The sequence below is a fragment of the Crassostrea angulata genome, chromosome 10 (genome assembly GCF_025612915.1).
Source record: "Crassostrea angulata isolate pt1a10 chromosome 10, ASM2561291v2, whole genome shotgun sequence".
Lineage (NCBI taxonomy): Eukaryota > Metazoa > Mollusca > Bivalvia > Ostreida > Ostreidae > Magallana > Magallana angulata.
The window spans coordinates 9,979,543-9,996,618 of NC_069120.1; the positions used below are offsets into that span (position 1 = coordinate 9,979,543).

Below are 17,076 nucleotides of genomic sequence, written 5' to 3' on the forward strand. Positions count from 1 at the left end.
TGATTTAATTTTACTCCAAGAATTTAGATCACTATGCATGAAGACTGTCAGCCTGTCAAATATTGTACAGATGTTTACTTCAACAGCAAGGAGTTATCCATGCACATCTGAATGACTGCATCCTTCTTATCTTTTCATTCAAATTTAAGGCTTTTAAAGCTGGTTGGATGGGTTGAATTCCCTATCATTAACCCTATATCCTTTTTTTTTTTTCGTTTGTCACAAAATTTGTGAAAATGGGGAAAATGTGTACTGGTAGTATTTTTAATTTGCATTAGTCATTTTTTTGCAATTTTATATTTTTCTTATAAAATTATTACAGAATATAATTTCTGTGTATTCAGTATTTTGTGATAAAAAAAAAAGTTGTGAAAATTAGATCATCGTGAAAACTACTGGATATACAGTTACCATATATATTTACTAAGAAAAATGGAAGTGAAGTTATTCATAACTCACGGTTAGAAACCCATGGTCAGTCTCACATTTGCTAACTGACCTTGGGCCAACTCAATGAAATTTTCTCGTTTTCATGATTAATTCATGCTGATAATAATTATTCTAATTAGTTTTATCCCACTTTTGTGAAGGAAATCTCACCAATCCTGTTCATGCTTCTGTATGTGTCTATTAAGAAGGCTTGATGGTGGTCGCCATTTTTATACTGTATAAATCTCCTTCAAAAGGAGAGCTTTGTAGGAAGTTAAGGAAAATATTCATATCTTAAAGCTTACATATTAGGAATTTTTCTTTACTATTAAATAGTTTATGGCTGAAAATATCATATCTATAATATTAATTAACTAACCATCCAGCCACCAGTTGACAGCAGCATGGTTTCATCATTTGATTGCCTTTTCAGACCTAAAAAATGTTGAGTTTTATTAGTTAGTAGACAAAAATGAATAATCATGAAATCAAGAAAAGTTAAGTGAGTTGCTCCATTGTGAGTAATTGTATTGGAGACTGGTCATGGGCTTCCAGTCATAAACTGTACAAGCAAATAATTTTTGTGGGTATAAAATTTTGTTAATTTGAGATCTAAATTGGGGGTTTGAATTCATTGTTGAAACAATAAACTTTCTGACAAACCATGTTAAAATTTCATTGGTACATGTATTTTATTTCTTTAAATACAGATGTATGTTATTAAGTAAAATACAAAATTTAACCCCAAAACAAATCTTTCTGCCATTACAGAGTGCTGGTACATTTGAATCTTTTTCAAGCTGGATTTTATAATGATTTTTGTGTAGCTTATTTAAAGATTTTTCTTATGTGGAAAATTGGATGTTATTCTTCTCATGTATATGATTTATAGTTTTCTAATTTTTTAATAATGTTATTCTTCTCATGTATATGATTTATAGCTTTCTAAAGTCAAGTCTCCAAAAGAAGATCTTGCTAAAGAACTAAGAACCATCAAGCAGCAGAGCAGAGATAAGGTGGATGAAACTATCAGGCAGGAAGAGGCAGAGTTATCTGCCACTGAAGATGGAACTGTTCCCATGCCAACCGAGGAAGAAGAACTGGGTGAGAGCCAACCAACAGATTCCATCGTCACTTTTGCAGAGACCACAACTGAGCTGGAAACAGAGGAGGCGGTAGTGAAGAAACTGAAGAGGAAAAAAGAAAAAGTGGAAGAGGAGGAAGGTATGAATCCTTTATGCAACCAAAAACAGACTGGGTTTTCCAATCCTCAGTTATTGTAGCTTATTTTTTAAAAATTTTTTTCTCTTATTAAAGGTATTGTGAATTCTTCAACCTGATTACATATCAATGTTTTCCCAGGGTTGTTTTTGCAAAATGGTACAGCCATGCATTGAAGATCCCAGACCATGCATCACATAGTGCTGTCAAGCTTCCCATGCTCATTTTAAAGTACACATTCTTTTTCCAAGAACAAAAACATATGGGAGAAGGTACCGGTAGAAGCTTACGTAGGTTTTTGGTTAAAATGAAATACTGCTTTGTTTCGTAGTGTTACCACTGAAAGATGAAGATGAAGAGACCACAAAGAAGGAAGAGGCACCTCCCCCTCCAGAAACAGTCCCCCCATCCCAAGAAGAGCCACCCAAACCACCGCCCCAGGAAGATGTCAAAACACCCAGAGGTCTCAAGGCTAGCATGAAAGCTAGACTCAGAAAAGCCAAGGTAAAATGAAAACAATATTACACATGTCCATGAATTAATCATTAGGTCTTGTATGCTTTATATCTCAAGTAAGACATAAAACCTCTTAGTCACTCATCAATTATTTATTATTTACAACATATCATTGTCTGTCTGTTGAAAGGTTTTGCACTGCAATTCACATATTTGGGGAATGAAATAAATTTTTTAAAATTAAACCTGAAAATTATTATTGCAAAATTTCATGTCCGCAAATAGACCGTAGATAGCCAATCTGATGATTTAAACATCTGTGTATATCATTAATTATATACCCGATACACACACATGTGTAAATAAAAAGGAAAATAAATTCTGCATTGAAACTATTACATGAAAAATAAAGCAAATATGAATTTTGCATAATGATACATTGTTAGTTCATGTGAACCAAGTGTTCCAGTTTAATTTTCTGATTCCTTTTGGTCTTCTGCCTACTGGTATATGTCCCTCAGTAGACTTTTTACATGTTTGGACATCCTCTCCATAACCACTGCATCCTTGGGTTGAAAGCTTTAATGTTTTGATTTTTTAAGTTTATGGCTATGTTAAAAAAAATAAACAGAAAGAAATAAAGAAGTATGAAAAAAAATAACCTGTAACAGTACATTATCATATAAGAAATTAAAAAGTGTTATCAGTAGAATTCAGACATTTGAATGACGTTGAATTTAGACATTCAATATTAACAGAATGGTTACCTGTGTTATTTGTAGGAAGAGGCAGCTGCTGAAGCAGAGCAAGAACAGAAGGAAGAGGAGAAAAAAGAGCGGCAACTGAAACGTGACAAGGACAAGAAAAAGACACGCTTTGATCAGCCTGAGGTAAAGGACTAATCATCAATCTATAGGAATCCCACAACTACATGTATTATCACAGAATTCACTTTACTTCTATTGTATTTCAGAATCATTTCCATTATTTAGCATGCAAGATTTAAAGAATATAATTTTGGTGCTTGAAATACATAATAGAATGATAGAACTAAAATTTGGTCTTTAAGTCTACATCAAAGTTGATTTGAACATGATGAAAAATTTATCAAACTTTGAAAATAAATTTACATTTAATATTTTTAAAGTAACCTTGAAGGATTGGTCTTGAGGTTATGAAATCTATACCAAATCAATCGATTAGTTACCATCTAAATTGATTTTAACAAATTTTAGATGGAAATTTTGCAATGAATTTACATTTGATATTTTTAACATAACCTGGAGGTGCAGCTTTTCTCTTTATGTATAATTCTTGATTTCTCTCACGAATGCCGATCCCATTCCAAAGAAAAAAATGCAAATGAATGTCATATATCCCTGCAAAGTAGAGATAACTCATTGAAATTTTGTGTACAAATTGAATTGTGCATGTATTATACAGGAAACGATTAGTCAATACCATAAATCATTATTCAAATTTGTAATACTGACTTTTCTAAAAAATCAGATTCAGATATTTGATGTTTGAATTTAAAGTGCATCTGTTGTAAATGTCTGGAAGACATTTGTCTTTTGTATAATTTTATGATACTTGGGCATGACTAGCTTTCATAGGAGAATCAAATAATTGGGGAAGTTGACTGTTTAATAAAGCAAAAAGTGATAATGATTAAGGTGCCGTTTCATTTTTAATTACCAAAGTCTACATGTAGTAGATCCACATCCGTCCTCCTCATAATTATTGCCATTTTTCTCTCGTTTAAATTCCATTTCATTATGTAATTATCTATTTGTGCTCTGTTTTAATCTTCTGATAAAAATATGTTAAATTAGTTTTAGATATTTACAAGTCTAATTACTTTTTTAAGCTGGTTTCAACATTTGAAATGATGTCAATTAAGTTCAGATCTTGATCTGCTATGTAAAACCTTTGATGTACCCTTTGATGAAGTGAATTTTCAAGAAGTTTATAAAAGGACAGAAACACACGGTGATGAATTTTTGGAATATTTCAATAATAAATTTATTATAGATAGAAGATAATATGCTTTCACAAGTAAATCTGTCATATTTTAGACTCCAAGTTCAATTTTATGCCAGTGCAAACATTGAATCATTTTCATCTACATATTCATTTGACAATTAGACCCAACTTTGATCCACTTATCAATGTGCATATATCAGACATTTATGAAGCTTGTGATATTTTTGTTAGCCCAGTTGTGTGACCCTAAATAACTTTGTTAACTTTGTATTTGTGTTTCATGGTGACATTCCATTTTGAAAGGTTAAAATCAGTTAGATCATGGAAGCTCTGCAAGGAAAACCCCTGTTAGTCTTATTAAAAAAAATTTTGGATTTCCTTTTGGGGAGATTATTTTTATTTGTCATTCGTACTTTGGAGTATTTTGATATTTGTATAAATACTAATTATCAGTGCTTTGTAGAAATGTGATCAAATACTGAAATTTGAGGAGGTAAAATGGCTGGCTAGGGGCGTGTGCTGTTAAAATAGGCACTGGTTACATTTGGGATGCAGCTTAGCAGTGGGTTATTATATGAATGATAATTAGAGAACTTAGGCACGGTATAAAGAAAGCTCATACTATGCACTGTGTGAGGTTTGCAGATATTTGAGCACAAAAATAAACAGGAATTAGGAAATTGAATTTCCTGGGTATCAGATATCATAAGTCATACCCAATGCCTCTCTTTAAATGAAATGTGATATCTTAAAACGGAGGGCTACACTTATTGTATGGATATAAATTTGATTTTACAGTATTAGTAGTGAATTTTAAATATGAACTGAGATTTGCAGAGATAGGTATAAATGGAGAAATTGGAGTATTATTCCACTACACTTAAGCACCTTTCAAATTCTATTGGAGAATTTGGCTAGATGATTTCTCAGTTATATGATATATGAGGGTTTTTTTTTAGATCCCCGCCCAGCTATAGATCTATTTCTTGATGCTGACTCTATTTTGAGGGAGGGTTAATCATATTCTGATGCATTGAAATTTGAGTTGAGGCATCCTCGGTTTTGATCTGTGCATCTTTTACTGCCCTGGTATTTCCAATTAATGACGATATTAAAATGAGGTAAGCAGAGAGTTGTACTGTTGAGAGTTGAAGCCCAGTGCAGTAGTCCAAAGATATGTGTATGATTTAATGGTGAAAAAAAGAAATTTGTCATGAATTGAACATTAAAATCGGGATTGTAATTAACCTCATAAAGATTTGACATCCATGGGCTGGCCATAATCTGAAGTAATTGGCAAGTTTGTCACATTTACTGTAAAATAATGCTTTTACACCTACAATCCTTTATCAACTACAAAGAGATGAGAGAATTGTCCCAAGTGTGAAAATATAAATCCATAATAAGTCTGGGTATTGAAAATTGACTTGTTACCTTAAAGGTCTCAGTTGAGAAGTTTTGATAGCTGTCGTACACAAAATTCCATTGCTAGGCTTATGATTCCTCATTCTTAAATACATTAGGTATTTTTTATTTGGCATTTTGTCATATGTTAATGAATTAATTAATTAATTATGCTGCATCGACTGTTATTGTTTTTGACATACTTTACAGCATACGTATCCTCTAAATGGAGTAACAAACAAGGTCAAAGGCCACGAAGGGCACAATCCCTCATCTCCATAGCTTTTTACGTAACATGACCACAAAATGTTTCTTATGTTACTTTATTACTATGAACTCTTCTTAACCAAGGAAGAAATGCAATCAGAAAAGAAAGAAATATTATGAACAAAAATGATGAGGAAACTCGAATTTAATCTGTAATTAGCTTTGTTTTACTGGTTACGTAATTGTGTGATTTCCTGTTTGTGCTGGTACCGTTTAAATAACATTTAGATATGGAGAGTTTTGGAAAATGAATTTAAAGAAAAAAATCTAATTAATCACATATATTATTGTGTACTGCACAATGTAGTAAGATGCTCAGAGACCCTGAGCACTTTTGTAGTAGAAATTATTTGCTAGTCACAGCAATTATGGCTTGCTAATAAAATTCAAAACACGGAAAAGGATTGGGCCATTTCTAAAAAATTGTTCTTTTGCTATATAGCTCTCATGATTGACTGATGGAAAAGTACTGGCCAGAATTTATTTTCATTAGCAATCTTAAAATGTTTTTTAGATGAAGTTGCTTGCGGATGTTTTTTTTTTTGAAGTTATTCACAATGGTTTCAAATGTATTTGTCCATGAAACTTAGAAAAAAATTAAATCGTTATCTTCTGAACCAAAATTGAAAATTGTGTTGGAAAAGTGAGATTGTTTTGATTTTTTGACAGTGAAATGGTCAACATTAAATAGACCTACAAGTATAGTACAGTTATGATGATTTTAATTAATGATGAATCTGAAGGTTTTTGAAGATTTTTCTCTAAAGAAGTCTCTATATATGTTTATTTGTATTTTTTGTTGATTAACTAAAATGATAAACTAATTCTTTATTAAAGAATAGAAACTAGCTAGATCATGATATACCAGGTATGTGTGTCATTGATATTGAAACCAATATTTCATCAAAGCCAAAATAAAATTATCGTTTGATTGGAATGGCCTCCCACCTCAATGAAATACCACCGCTGATAATATTTTACATTTATTAGCAAATGCATGTAATAAAGAACTTTTTTTATATGGAAGTTTTTATTTTTTACCAATACATGTATTAATTAATTAAACTTAAAGTTCAATCCCTCACTCCCTCCTTGGTCAAGAAACCTCCAGACAGCAATTCCAAACAAACTTTTTTTTAAGGAAGGCCCAATTAAGTTTTGTATTTTTTGTATTCTGAATGCAATTAAATTCACATGTACTATTCAGACATGCTTTGTGTCAAATATAGCTTCATGTTGCTTGTCATCAATAAGTTTCCAAAAATGACTTTTTTTATGAGTAAATTTATTAATAACAGGAAGAATCTTACTAAAAACAAATATTTCTCCTTTTGTAGGTTGATGAGGCTGAGCTGGAAGAAAAAACCAGGGCTTTCAAATCTCGACTGAAAAAAAAACAGCCTCTTGAAGAAAAGGTAATGTCATCTGGCTGTAGGGAATGACAGATTTATGATTTTGTGGTCAGACAGAATATTAGAATCGTGTTGTTTTCATTAGAAGGACAAAAAAGATTCAAAGAGTCGCATATTAACCCATCTGCAACATGTATATGATGACGTAATGAATGAATTGTGCGTAATAAAAACCCTATCTGTAATTGTTAAATTAGACCTGTAAAATTAAAATTAAAATTGAAATTTTCAACAGGAACTGCAGATTTTAAAGAAATAATGAATTGATGAATATACATTAATATTTATTTTATTTTATTTGAAATGTACTAGATAATCCTCTCCCCCCCCCCTCCCCCCAATTTATGTTGTTCAGTTTTGCTAAAGTGTATAAAGTGCACATCCCTAAAATTTTGTACAAATGATGATCTCAGAGGTGGAGATGTCAAAAGTCATGAAGAGGTGTGAGCCAACTCCCTGGATCAAGTTTTCTGTTTGAGATAATCTATCATATATTACAATGTATTCAAATTACTGCACTTTGCTTTTTGGCCTTGGGAAAAAACTCAGTGCAAAAGTGTATTTTCTCTTGAAATTGTATGTTTTTCCCCATTAATTATCCCATTTTGATGTGATATATGTGTCAAATTATATGATTAATTCCAACTAATCTAGTACAAATTTGAGAGAAAATGAATTATCTACCAGGGAAATTTAGGCACCTTTTCACCAAATATTGATTTAATTGTATTATTCCTAGAATGATTTTGTAAATATGATTAAGGGAGGGTAAAATACATTATTTATTTGACAATTTTAATGGCATGGTTCCTTTTGACAACAAGCTGTGAAGGGTGTTTTAAAACTGGGATTGAGTATTCAGGACACAAAAAAGTTATCCAAAAATTACATTTTTAATTGCTTCTTTTTGATCTCTGTGAAGAAGGGAGGGGCTCACAAAACCAAGATCTTGGATAGCATGCTAGTATTTAGATTTTCACCCATTAACAGCATTGAATTGAAGTCGTTTAGTGTACCGTTCCTGAATAAAAATGTCCGAAACACTGGGCAAAGAAAGTGTCAAAAATGGCCCCAATTTATCTTCATCATTGGCCCAGATTTTGATGGGTGACACATCCCTCTCTGAGGCAAAGTATAATTACTTTTGGATTTTTACTTTATTTTACTAAATATGTATTCATGTGCCATTATCTTTCCATATTTATACACAGATGGAGATACAAAAGTACAAATCTGTTATGACATTGACAGTGATTTACTTTGAGAAAGTTGCATTATACAAATTCAACTCCTCAGCAAGCACTTTTATACAGATTTATCACGATTTAAGCTGACTTGTCATACCAAATTTTAAACCATCATTTAATACATAGAGAAAAGTGTTCATTCATGTTCAATTTTACTTGGCAATGACTCCTAGTTTCATTTCCGGATAGTTTCGAATGGAGCTTAAAAGCAAGGTATGGTAAAAGAGAGGTGCTGTTCTGCATGTGACTTGATCCCACTGCTATTTTGGAGAAAATTGACGTGAATTCACTGCTCAATCACAATGTCAGCATTTGGTGTTAGCACCTTCCCAGCACACATGACTTAAAGCTTCAACAACATGGCTTCCTTTGTTCTCATTTAATCATTCATAAAGTGAAACTTCTCTCCATTTCTGTTTGTCCTGCAATTACCATCTTTCTTTCCCATGAAAACTATTTTGTAAGATTTCAAACGTAAACATTATAATTTTAAGAAAGTATTTAATATTCTTAACCAATGAAAATGAAATATTTTTTAAAAAATTGCACAGAACCATGGAGAAATGCTTCAATTGTAGTGTTACTATAACACATTCTATGTATTCAATAGGGAGTTTTTATGCCAACTGCTGAGGAGGCATTTGATTTCTTCACTCATGACTTTGAGCCAGAACCAGAGGAGCCAAAGCCAGAAGTTGAGGAGAAGGAGGAAGAGGAGAAGGAAGAGGAAGAGGAGAAGAAGGAAGGGGAGAAGGAGGAGGGAGAGGAAGGTGAAGGGGAAGAGGTGAGTGCTTATACATATACATGTGTAATAAAAGTATATAACTTTGGATACAAACTTGTGTTAATTTTTTATATAGACACATGTTTAATATGTTACTTGTATGGTTTCTCATTCACAAATGTATTTAAATTTTGTAGGATAAGAAGAAAAAGAAGGAAAAAGAGGAAGGTATTAAGAAATCATTTGTTTCAGAGTTGAAATAAAAAAAATAAGTTAATTGGTTTGAAAACTGTTGTTCACAATGACTACTTATCAATGAATTGTAGATGAAGTACCTTTAATGGAGGACGTTGATGAGGAAGGCTATGGTTTTTATGCTGTGAGGAAAGCTGAATATGATGATACGCCCGAGACTGCCAAAAAGGAGGCTGAAAAACTGTACTATCCCTCTGTCACATCAGGTGTGTATTGTCTCAAGGAATAGCTACCAAATTTATATGAATATAAACTAGCAAAGGCTCAGGTCTCGGGTCGCAACCAGAGGTCTTAATATCTTGAGAGTTTAATAGAAATACGCCAATGGCAAGACAAACAAATACATTTATTTCAATCATATGATCAAATTGAATACATTATACTCTGTGAACACTTACAACTTTGGTTCAGTGTATAATAATTGCCTTAGCTAATCAGATAGCATGTTACATAGGATTTTGTTATTATGTTTTTCTGTACTGTAGTCTCTATATTTTAGAACAAATACATGATGTGTACATCAGTGAAATAATTAGAAGTCACCATATTTCGTTTTGTATCTTATGTGAGGTCTGTACAGTTCAGATTTTTATAATGTTCCTAAGTATCGATAACAGCTCACTATATATTGGTTGGGTTCTATGGAATTCTATGGAATCTCTCATTATCAAAATATACTTCAATTTTCGATGTTGAATTTTGTCTTTATCGATCTATGAAATACATTTTTTTGTTTTAACCTGAAGATATACACTGCGTATATAAATATCAAATTTCTGTCTTATTTGGTCAGTAGGCATATCTTGTGTGACAAATATGTAAGGTGTGCATATGTAATTGTCATGTTGGTTTTTATATGTATCTCAGTTTATGCAGTAACTCAGATCATACAAAGTAACACGAAGACAGGATCTCAGAATCTTATATGAGGTCCTGCTGAGCACAAACAGCTTGCTTTGTTTTTTGCTGATTATTTAAATTCTTTCTTTTGTATCTTTCTTGTATGGAAGACAAAGATATGTTTTATTCATCGTTAGAGTACAAAGTTCAATTAATTTTAGAATCTGTTGATGGGGTCAAGCCAAGTATTCAAACAATGGAATTACAATGGTTCTCTATTTGTCCTACAGGTGAAGTCTGTGTATTACCGGTAACTATGCAATGTGTAATAACTATGCAACACAGACCTGTGGCAGTAAGACCTGGAAAATTTAGAAGAGACAAAAGACAAAAAAAGACATTGACTATACTGTAATCATAATTATCCCTAATTAGATTATTGCATGTACCGGTAAATATAGATAGATCTCATTAGCATAATGAGATTGTCATACCTGCAGCCCAGTCTATTGGTTTTGACCCCTCTGTTGTACACTTCCAGTTAATGCTGAAGAAAAGGCGAAGATACTCCACGACAAGCAGCCCCGTTTCCTGGAAGATGAGGGGTTCTATGTCGGAACGCGACCCAAGATATCGGGCTGGAACGTCAACAAGATGGAAAACAGGCTGATCAAAGAACTTCATGTAACTAACTCTAGAGTTCAATCATTGTTTACAATTTGTATTCAGTGTTTGTACATCATAATTGTACTAGCTAGATAACAGTTTTATTGTTATAGCAGAGTAATAACAACAAAAATTCATAATATCAAAGAAATTGATCTTTTTTAATCATTTCCAGGAACTTAAACATATAGTTCTTTAAAGGGATATCTTGCAAACATTTAACACATTCTCTAATCTATGTACTCCAAAAATGGTTTTCTTAAGCCAATCACGACTTAACTGAAAAGTATCACACCCCTTTATGTTTTTAGAGAGAGAAGTGGTTTGGTGAGGATGGGCGGATGATAGTCCTGCCTAACCCCCTTCGTCCCACCCCGTCAAGACCCCCCATTCCGGAGGAACAGGAACCGGGTCTGGAAGTCCAGTACAGGAAGGCCATCATGCACGAGTTTGACAGCCGTTACATCGACGGCTCCCTGGATAATGCAGGCTACTACCAGCTGGATGTGGACATCAACTCGCTGTCCTTCTCCCACCATCACCTGTTCAGCAGAGAGCACGTGTTGGCGACCAGGCTGTCTCAGCTGTACGAGGAATACATGGACAGGCAGAAGAAAAACATGGCCGAGTATCTCTCTGAGAAGGTCAGTAAAAACAGCAAACATGCCTGTTACAGATATAGGCAACAAAACTTAATTATCAGGTTTTATGTAAAAAGATATTTATACAGTATTTTCTTGAAGCTTTTGTTATTATAATGGGTTTTTCTTAAAGTTTACCGTATAACGGGTATTTTTTACGTGCTGCTAATTTTTACTAATTTTTACGAGTTTTATAAATTCGTAAAAATTAAATGCGTAAATTTTCACAGAAGTATAAAAACACCGCACGTAAATTTTCTACATCGTACGTATGAGAGTAATGTTCATGACCTTCAGCTCAGTCTCTGTTGGCTGTACATGTAGGTATATTTGAGCATTTTTGTTCACGTGGTGTTAACAGTTCAGATCTTTCTATCCAGTCTTGAGTATTTTTTAAAACTACGTATAATGCCACGTTCGTAGCTAGATTTCAATCACTCAGTCAATAACTATGACGGGGATACGAAGCTAACAGAAAAATGATTTTCTGATTTATATGTGTGTTAACTGTAACAAAGTCACTGAGAAACCCCCCCCCCCCCTTTTTAAATTTTACGGACATGTCCAATTCGTAAAATATTCACGCGTAAAAATTCAAATCGCCCTATTTTAAGTAAAATTCGTAAAAAATCACAGCAGTAAAAATTACCCGTTATACGGTATTTTCAGACAAGTAATTCCAAAGTATGTTATATAATTCTACTTTTCTGTTTTCTGTTGTAGCTTAAAGCTCTGAAACTGTCAGCTGTTCATTTGAAAGATCACATGGCAGCTAAAAAGGTTTGTACTCTGTTAAGATTTATGAGATTCAATGATGATCTGATGTAAATGTACAAAGCAGAACCTCATTGTTTGTTTCTTGCTTTCTACAGTCAGAACATAACTACGCAGATCGATCCAATTTTCAAAAGAGGCTTCAAGACTACAAGGATGAAATAAGGTAAAATTTGATTAAGAATAAGAGTTTATTTAAGTAAGAAATTTCAAAGTTTGTAGAGTTTTCAAAATAAGATATTAAAGAATACTAGTTCCCATTTTCGGGTTGATTTACACCGTTAATTGTATACCGTAATTAATGAAGGGAGAGTGTCTAGGTCTTTTAGAATATGGTTACCTGAATACATGTACATTTTTTTTCATATAAGTGTATTGAGGGTTTTTATCACTTTTTGTCTTACAATTGTATGAACCAATTCTTTCTCTTACAAAAATAAGAATTGATTAGTAGTAATTAACTGTTTTATTTCATCGTTCTAGGAGAGCTAGAGCACTGAGAGACAAAGAGGAGAAGACAGACCGTCTGTTACTGAAGGCCATCATCAAAACCTGGAAGGACATCAAACAGCAGAGGGAGAAACAAAACTTCATCAACACGCCCCTCAAGCTGCAGGTCATCACGTGAGTAGTGGATCGGTTTTATTTTCTTTTCATTTTACTGTATTTGAATGGCTCACTGCCACAGATTGTATACTGTAGATTCTTAATTAAACCCAAGGAACTTTAAAATCTTACTGTTGTTTTTCAGATAATTGTAAATTAAAAGATTTTATTTAAAAAGTTTGGTGCTTGAGATTTTATGTTCCAATGATTTGATACAATACAGCAGAACTGTGGAATTAAGTACTTGCATAAATAAGGAATATACAGTACATTTATGCTAGTTTTTTAGAATGGGAGAGGATGTTGTTGAATTACAATTACTATCTAGGTTCATGCTAAAGGAGTAACTATAGGCAGCTACTGTAAAAGTGGTTATTTACGCTGGTGGTTAAGTACGCATTTTCTATGGTCAGACATTTTCTATGGTCAGACAAATTGTCAATACGTGTGGATATTAAATATGCTGATATGTGATTTACCACAATAAAGTATTGAGCTTTTTACCTTCTGTGTGGGGGTATTTTACACGGATTTAGGCTTACCACATAACTAGTGTAAATTTCCCCCACACGTAAATAACCACTTTTATAGTATGTGAAGTTTATTTTTACAAATGAATGTCCATCACTGTGCAGAAGTTGCTGGTTGCCATATAAAGGCTGTGACTTTGTTGTACTGATTACAGAGAGGAAACAAACAAAGAATTTGACCTGACCCAGTGGAAGCTGGAGATTGAGGATGAGCTGGAAGAGATGGAAGAGGAAGCCACAGAGATTTACAACAGGAAAAAGGCAGAGTATGAGGAGGCTTTAAAGAAGCATGCAGAACAGGTCAAGGCAAAGGTAAGTCTGTCCTTTATCCATTTATCTATAGGATGTGTATAAAAGAGAACATTTTATCCACTGATAAGTAAGACACTGTATCATGTAAATATGTTTAATTTCAAGTAGATGTATTTCAATGCAAATTAAGATTCATAAATCTTTATATCCCTTTTCATATTTAGTCACTGAAAGAAGTTTACTCTGAGAAAAGCATAAATTTTTCTGTATTGTTATATTTCATAGGAGGATGCGCGTGTACGGATACATAAAAGAAGCCGTAAACAGTCAACCAAAGGATCCAGGGCCTCGTTAGGATCCAAGGCCTCCAAACATAGCGCTGAAAATGAACCCAATCCTGTATGTCACAGAACTCTATTTTAATTACATTTTGAATTAATAAAAGACTTCAACTGAAAGTGAATGTGCCAGATTGTTTTTTAATACTACTGACCATTAAAAGCTTAAGAGGTATGAATCTTACCTTCATCTGTTTTCAGGAGGAAGAAGCCAAAGATCAAGAGATTTTAAATGAGCCAGAAATCGAAATTCCAGACAAACCAGAGGAGTTTAACAAGGAACAGGCTAGGAAAGACATCATTGCAAAAGCCAAGGAAATTAGGAGGAGGCCGGGTGAACCCAAGCTGTACCCAGAGGTCACCAGTACTCAGCCAATCACAGAGGCCAGTAAATGTCCAAGGTCAGGGTCACAGTCACATTATTCTACTTTCACACAGTTTATGTCACATGTTTGTGTTGTACAATCTTTCATTCAACACGTGTGAAGAGTTAATGGAAATGAATTGTTTTTGCAGAGGAGAACAGCAGAGGAGGAACGATGTCAGTAAATGTGAAATGTTCCTTAAAGTTTTATTTAACAACAAGGAGGTCTCGAGAACTTCATCCAAGTAAGATCTACTTGTACATGTACATTGTATATGTCTGATATCATATTCTTTCTCTTTCCTTTTTAATCAAGTTACATATTGTATTCTTTTAATTCCTCATTTTACATTTTAGACCTCTCACTCAGGAATTTAAGTTAAATTTTGGACAGATATTCAGTTTAAAGATTGTACAGTGGCCTGAGAGTATTACATATCAGGTAATTAAAATATGAATTTAATGATTTTTCTTTTATTCAAAGTATTAAAGGAAAAATTGACTGGAAAACTTTATTAATGCGTGTAACGTCAATCAAAAGAAAATTATTAAATTCATTTCTAATCAATTGATAAAACAATTTCAAATCATAAAATGTTAAGTGTCATCAAAAAGTTTAAATAATGTAATTGAAGTTGTGCATAGGAATACACAATAACAGCAACATCATTCAAAGTGGATGCACCTTCCTCTGATGCTGAATTTAATGAACTAAACACAAAATGAAAGTTGTAACCTATAACAGCTGAATTGGAAACAAAGGGAAAATACAAGTACATGAGATGGCTTGTCATATTCTTCACTGTGCAGCGCAATCGTACAGCAATCATGGACAGAAATAGTTAATATTTCGACAAAGAATAGTATGCATGTGCAATTTTTGCAAATTTTGTGGTAATTTGATTGTGTGGTTCTTAAATGGTATTTCTGCCCCTTGGAACATGCTAAAGAAGGGGTCACAATTTCAGCCGAATTCTGATGACCGATAATAATATACGTGTGTTAATCTAAAATTCCTCATCATTAAGAGTTTAAACAGCAGCGTTACCATAACAATGTAAACATGTATATTAATTTATGATTCCTTGAACAGCCAGCCTTGCCAAATATGTTGATCGCAAATGAGTCAAGCACATGAGCAGACGAAATAATGAGTAAACACATAATGAATTAATTGATGTGTCCTCTTTATTTGATATGTACTCTTCATTTTTCAAGGTTATATTCTTAATTTTCTCTATGATTTTGTATAGCTACATTAGACTCGCTTACAATAAAAAGATCATAGCTTAACTCTTTTTTGAAAATGTTTATTTTAAAATTCCCGTGCTATTGATAGCACCAAACTAGAGCACAGAGAAAAGTATTTCCGAATGCTGAGTGCAAACAAACACAAAATTTGATTGATGCAGGAATTTTTTTAACCAATCAGAAGTGCTGATATCTAACTAACAAATATTAAATAATTAGTGAATAAAAACAAAGTCAGAATCATTCTCTGTTTGAAATCAAGAAGAACTGTGAATAACCTAGGAGCATGTACTTGATGCAGTTTTAAAGGAACCATTCATTTACTTATGTGTGATGGCTCTGTTATGACAGGTGTATGAGACGTCGGGCTTCGGGGGAGAGATGATATGCGAGATCAACTCCAGCATCCCGGACTCCTCTGTGACCTCGCAGAGTGTACAGTTGGAGAACTTGGACTTCAGTAGCGACCACAGAGTCAATCATGGACATGAAGGCGTGGGTAGTGGTACGTATGTACTCAAGTGTTCAAACTCAGAAGTGTCCATCCAACCTTGTTTGGGCAAGATCAAGGTCGCTGAGACAATCATGTTATTCTTTTTTTGGCTACTGGTACTGTAGATTTTTACTTAATTTTTATAAACATGAGGAATTAATATCCATGTAAGATGGCAAGAATCACCCTTCGCAGATTTAAAAATCTCTCCGTTATTTTTCTTAGAGTGGAGAAAAACCGAGTATAAGAAATAAGGATAAAAGTTCCGCGTTCAGGATTTTATTTTCTCGCAATTTGATACAAAACAGCAGGGTCACGGAATTATGTACTCGGGAAATATAAGGAATTTACAGTATATATTTAAATGGAAAATAATTGGATACTCTTTCTTGTCACAAAGATTGCCTGTGAACTAATTATGTGTCATGACCTTGACACTAGGTTGTTTGGAAAAGTATAAAGTTATGGATGACATAAATTTTCTCAGTGTGGCTATCATATTGCGAGCTCCTTCAGAGAACCTCTAGTTTTACCAGTGACACTGACATTCCACTTCAAAAAATATTTCCATCTCATTCTTACGATAAAAACAATTAAAAAGAATTTTCCAAATTATTCAGGTGTGGAGATTTTGAAATTTGTTAACAATGTATCCTATTTTTTACTAGGAGTACCTTTCTCCTTTGGAGCTAAGAATGAAGGAACAGAGACTTTGTACACAACGGGTGAGCTGAGGTGTTCTGTGGCATGGGCGATCAATGAGCAGGGGGAGCTTCTGGTCCCCCCCAGCACCCAGGAGCAGGGCAACATGTTCTAGTAGGTGGCTCAGAGAAGGGACAGGGTAGTTCCTCAGTGAATCCCATCACGCAGAATAAAACAGAAACAGTTAGAAAATAAACAAGACTTACTTTGGAATTAAT

General features: G+C 33.4%; 1 protein-coding gene across 2 annotated transcripts in view; it reads left to right on the plus strand.

The window, feature by feature from the left end:
* Positions 1–17,076, plus strand: part of LOC128165477 (coiled-coil and C2 domain-containing protein 2A-like) — a 34,733-nt gene that overhangs the window by 4,925 nt on the left and 12,732 nt on the right. The window contains exons 5-24 of one of the 2 annotated variants that reach the window (XM_052830076.1): positions 1,371–1,653; positions 1,982–2,154; positions 2,889–2,996; positions 7,101–7,178; positions 8,612–8,635; positions 9,033–9,206; positions 9,344–9,374; positions 9,473–9,607; positions 10,783–10,925; positions 11,219–11,551; positions 12,272–12,328; positions 12,421–12,488; positions 12,806–12,946; positions 13,614–13,770; positions 13,996–14,109; positions 14,250–14,449; positions 14,565–14,657; positions 14,770–14,854; positions 16,015–16,168; positions 16,825–16,972. In XM_052830076.1, the coding sequence (XP_052686036.1) occupies positions 1,371–1,653; positions 1,982–2,154; positions 2,889–2,996; positions 7,101–7,178; positions 8,612–8,635; positions 9,033–9,206; positions 9,344–9,374; positions 9,473–9,607; positions 10,783–10,925; positions 11,219–11,551; positions 12,272–12,328; positions 12,421–12,488; positions 12,806–12,946; positions 13,614–13,770; positions 13,996–14,109; positions 14,250–14,449; positions 14,565–14,657; positions 14,770–14,854; positions 16,015–16,168; positions 16,825–16,972 (2,699 nt within the window). The remainder of the gene's footprint in view (positions 1–1,370; positions 1,654–1,981; positions 2,155–2,888; positions 2,997–7,100; positions 7,179–8,611; positions 8,636–9,032; positions 9,207–9,343; positions 9,375–9,472; positions 9,608–10,782; positions 10,926–11,218; positions 11,552–12,271; positions 12,329–12,420; positions 12,489–12,805; positions 12,947–13,613; positions 13,771–13,995; positions 14,110–14,249; positions 14,450–14,564; positions 14,658–14,769; positions 14,855–16,014; positions 16,169–16,824; positions 16,973–17,076) is intronic. The other variant, XM_052830077.1, reaches the window with a different exon arrangement.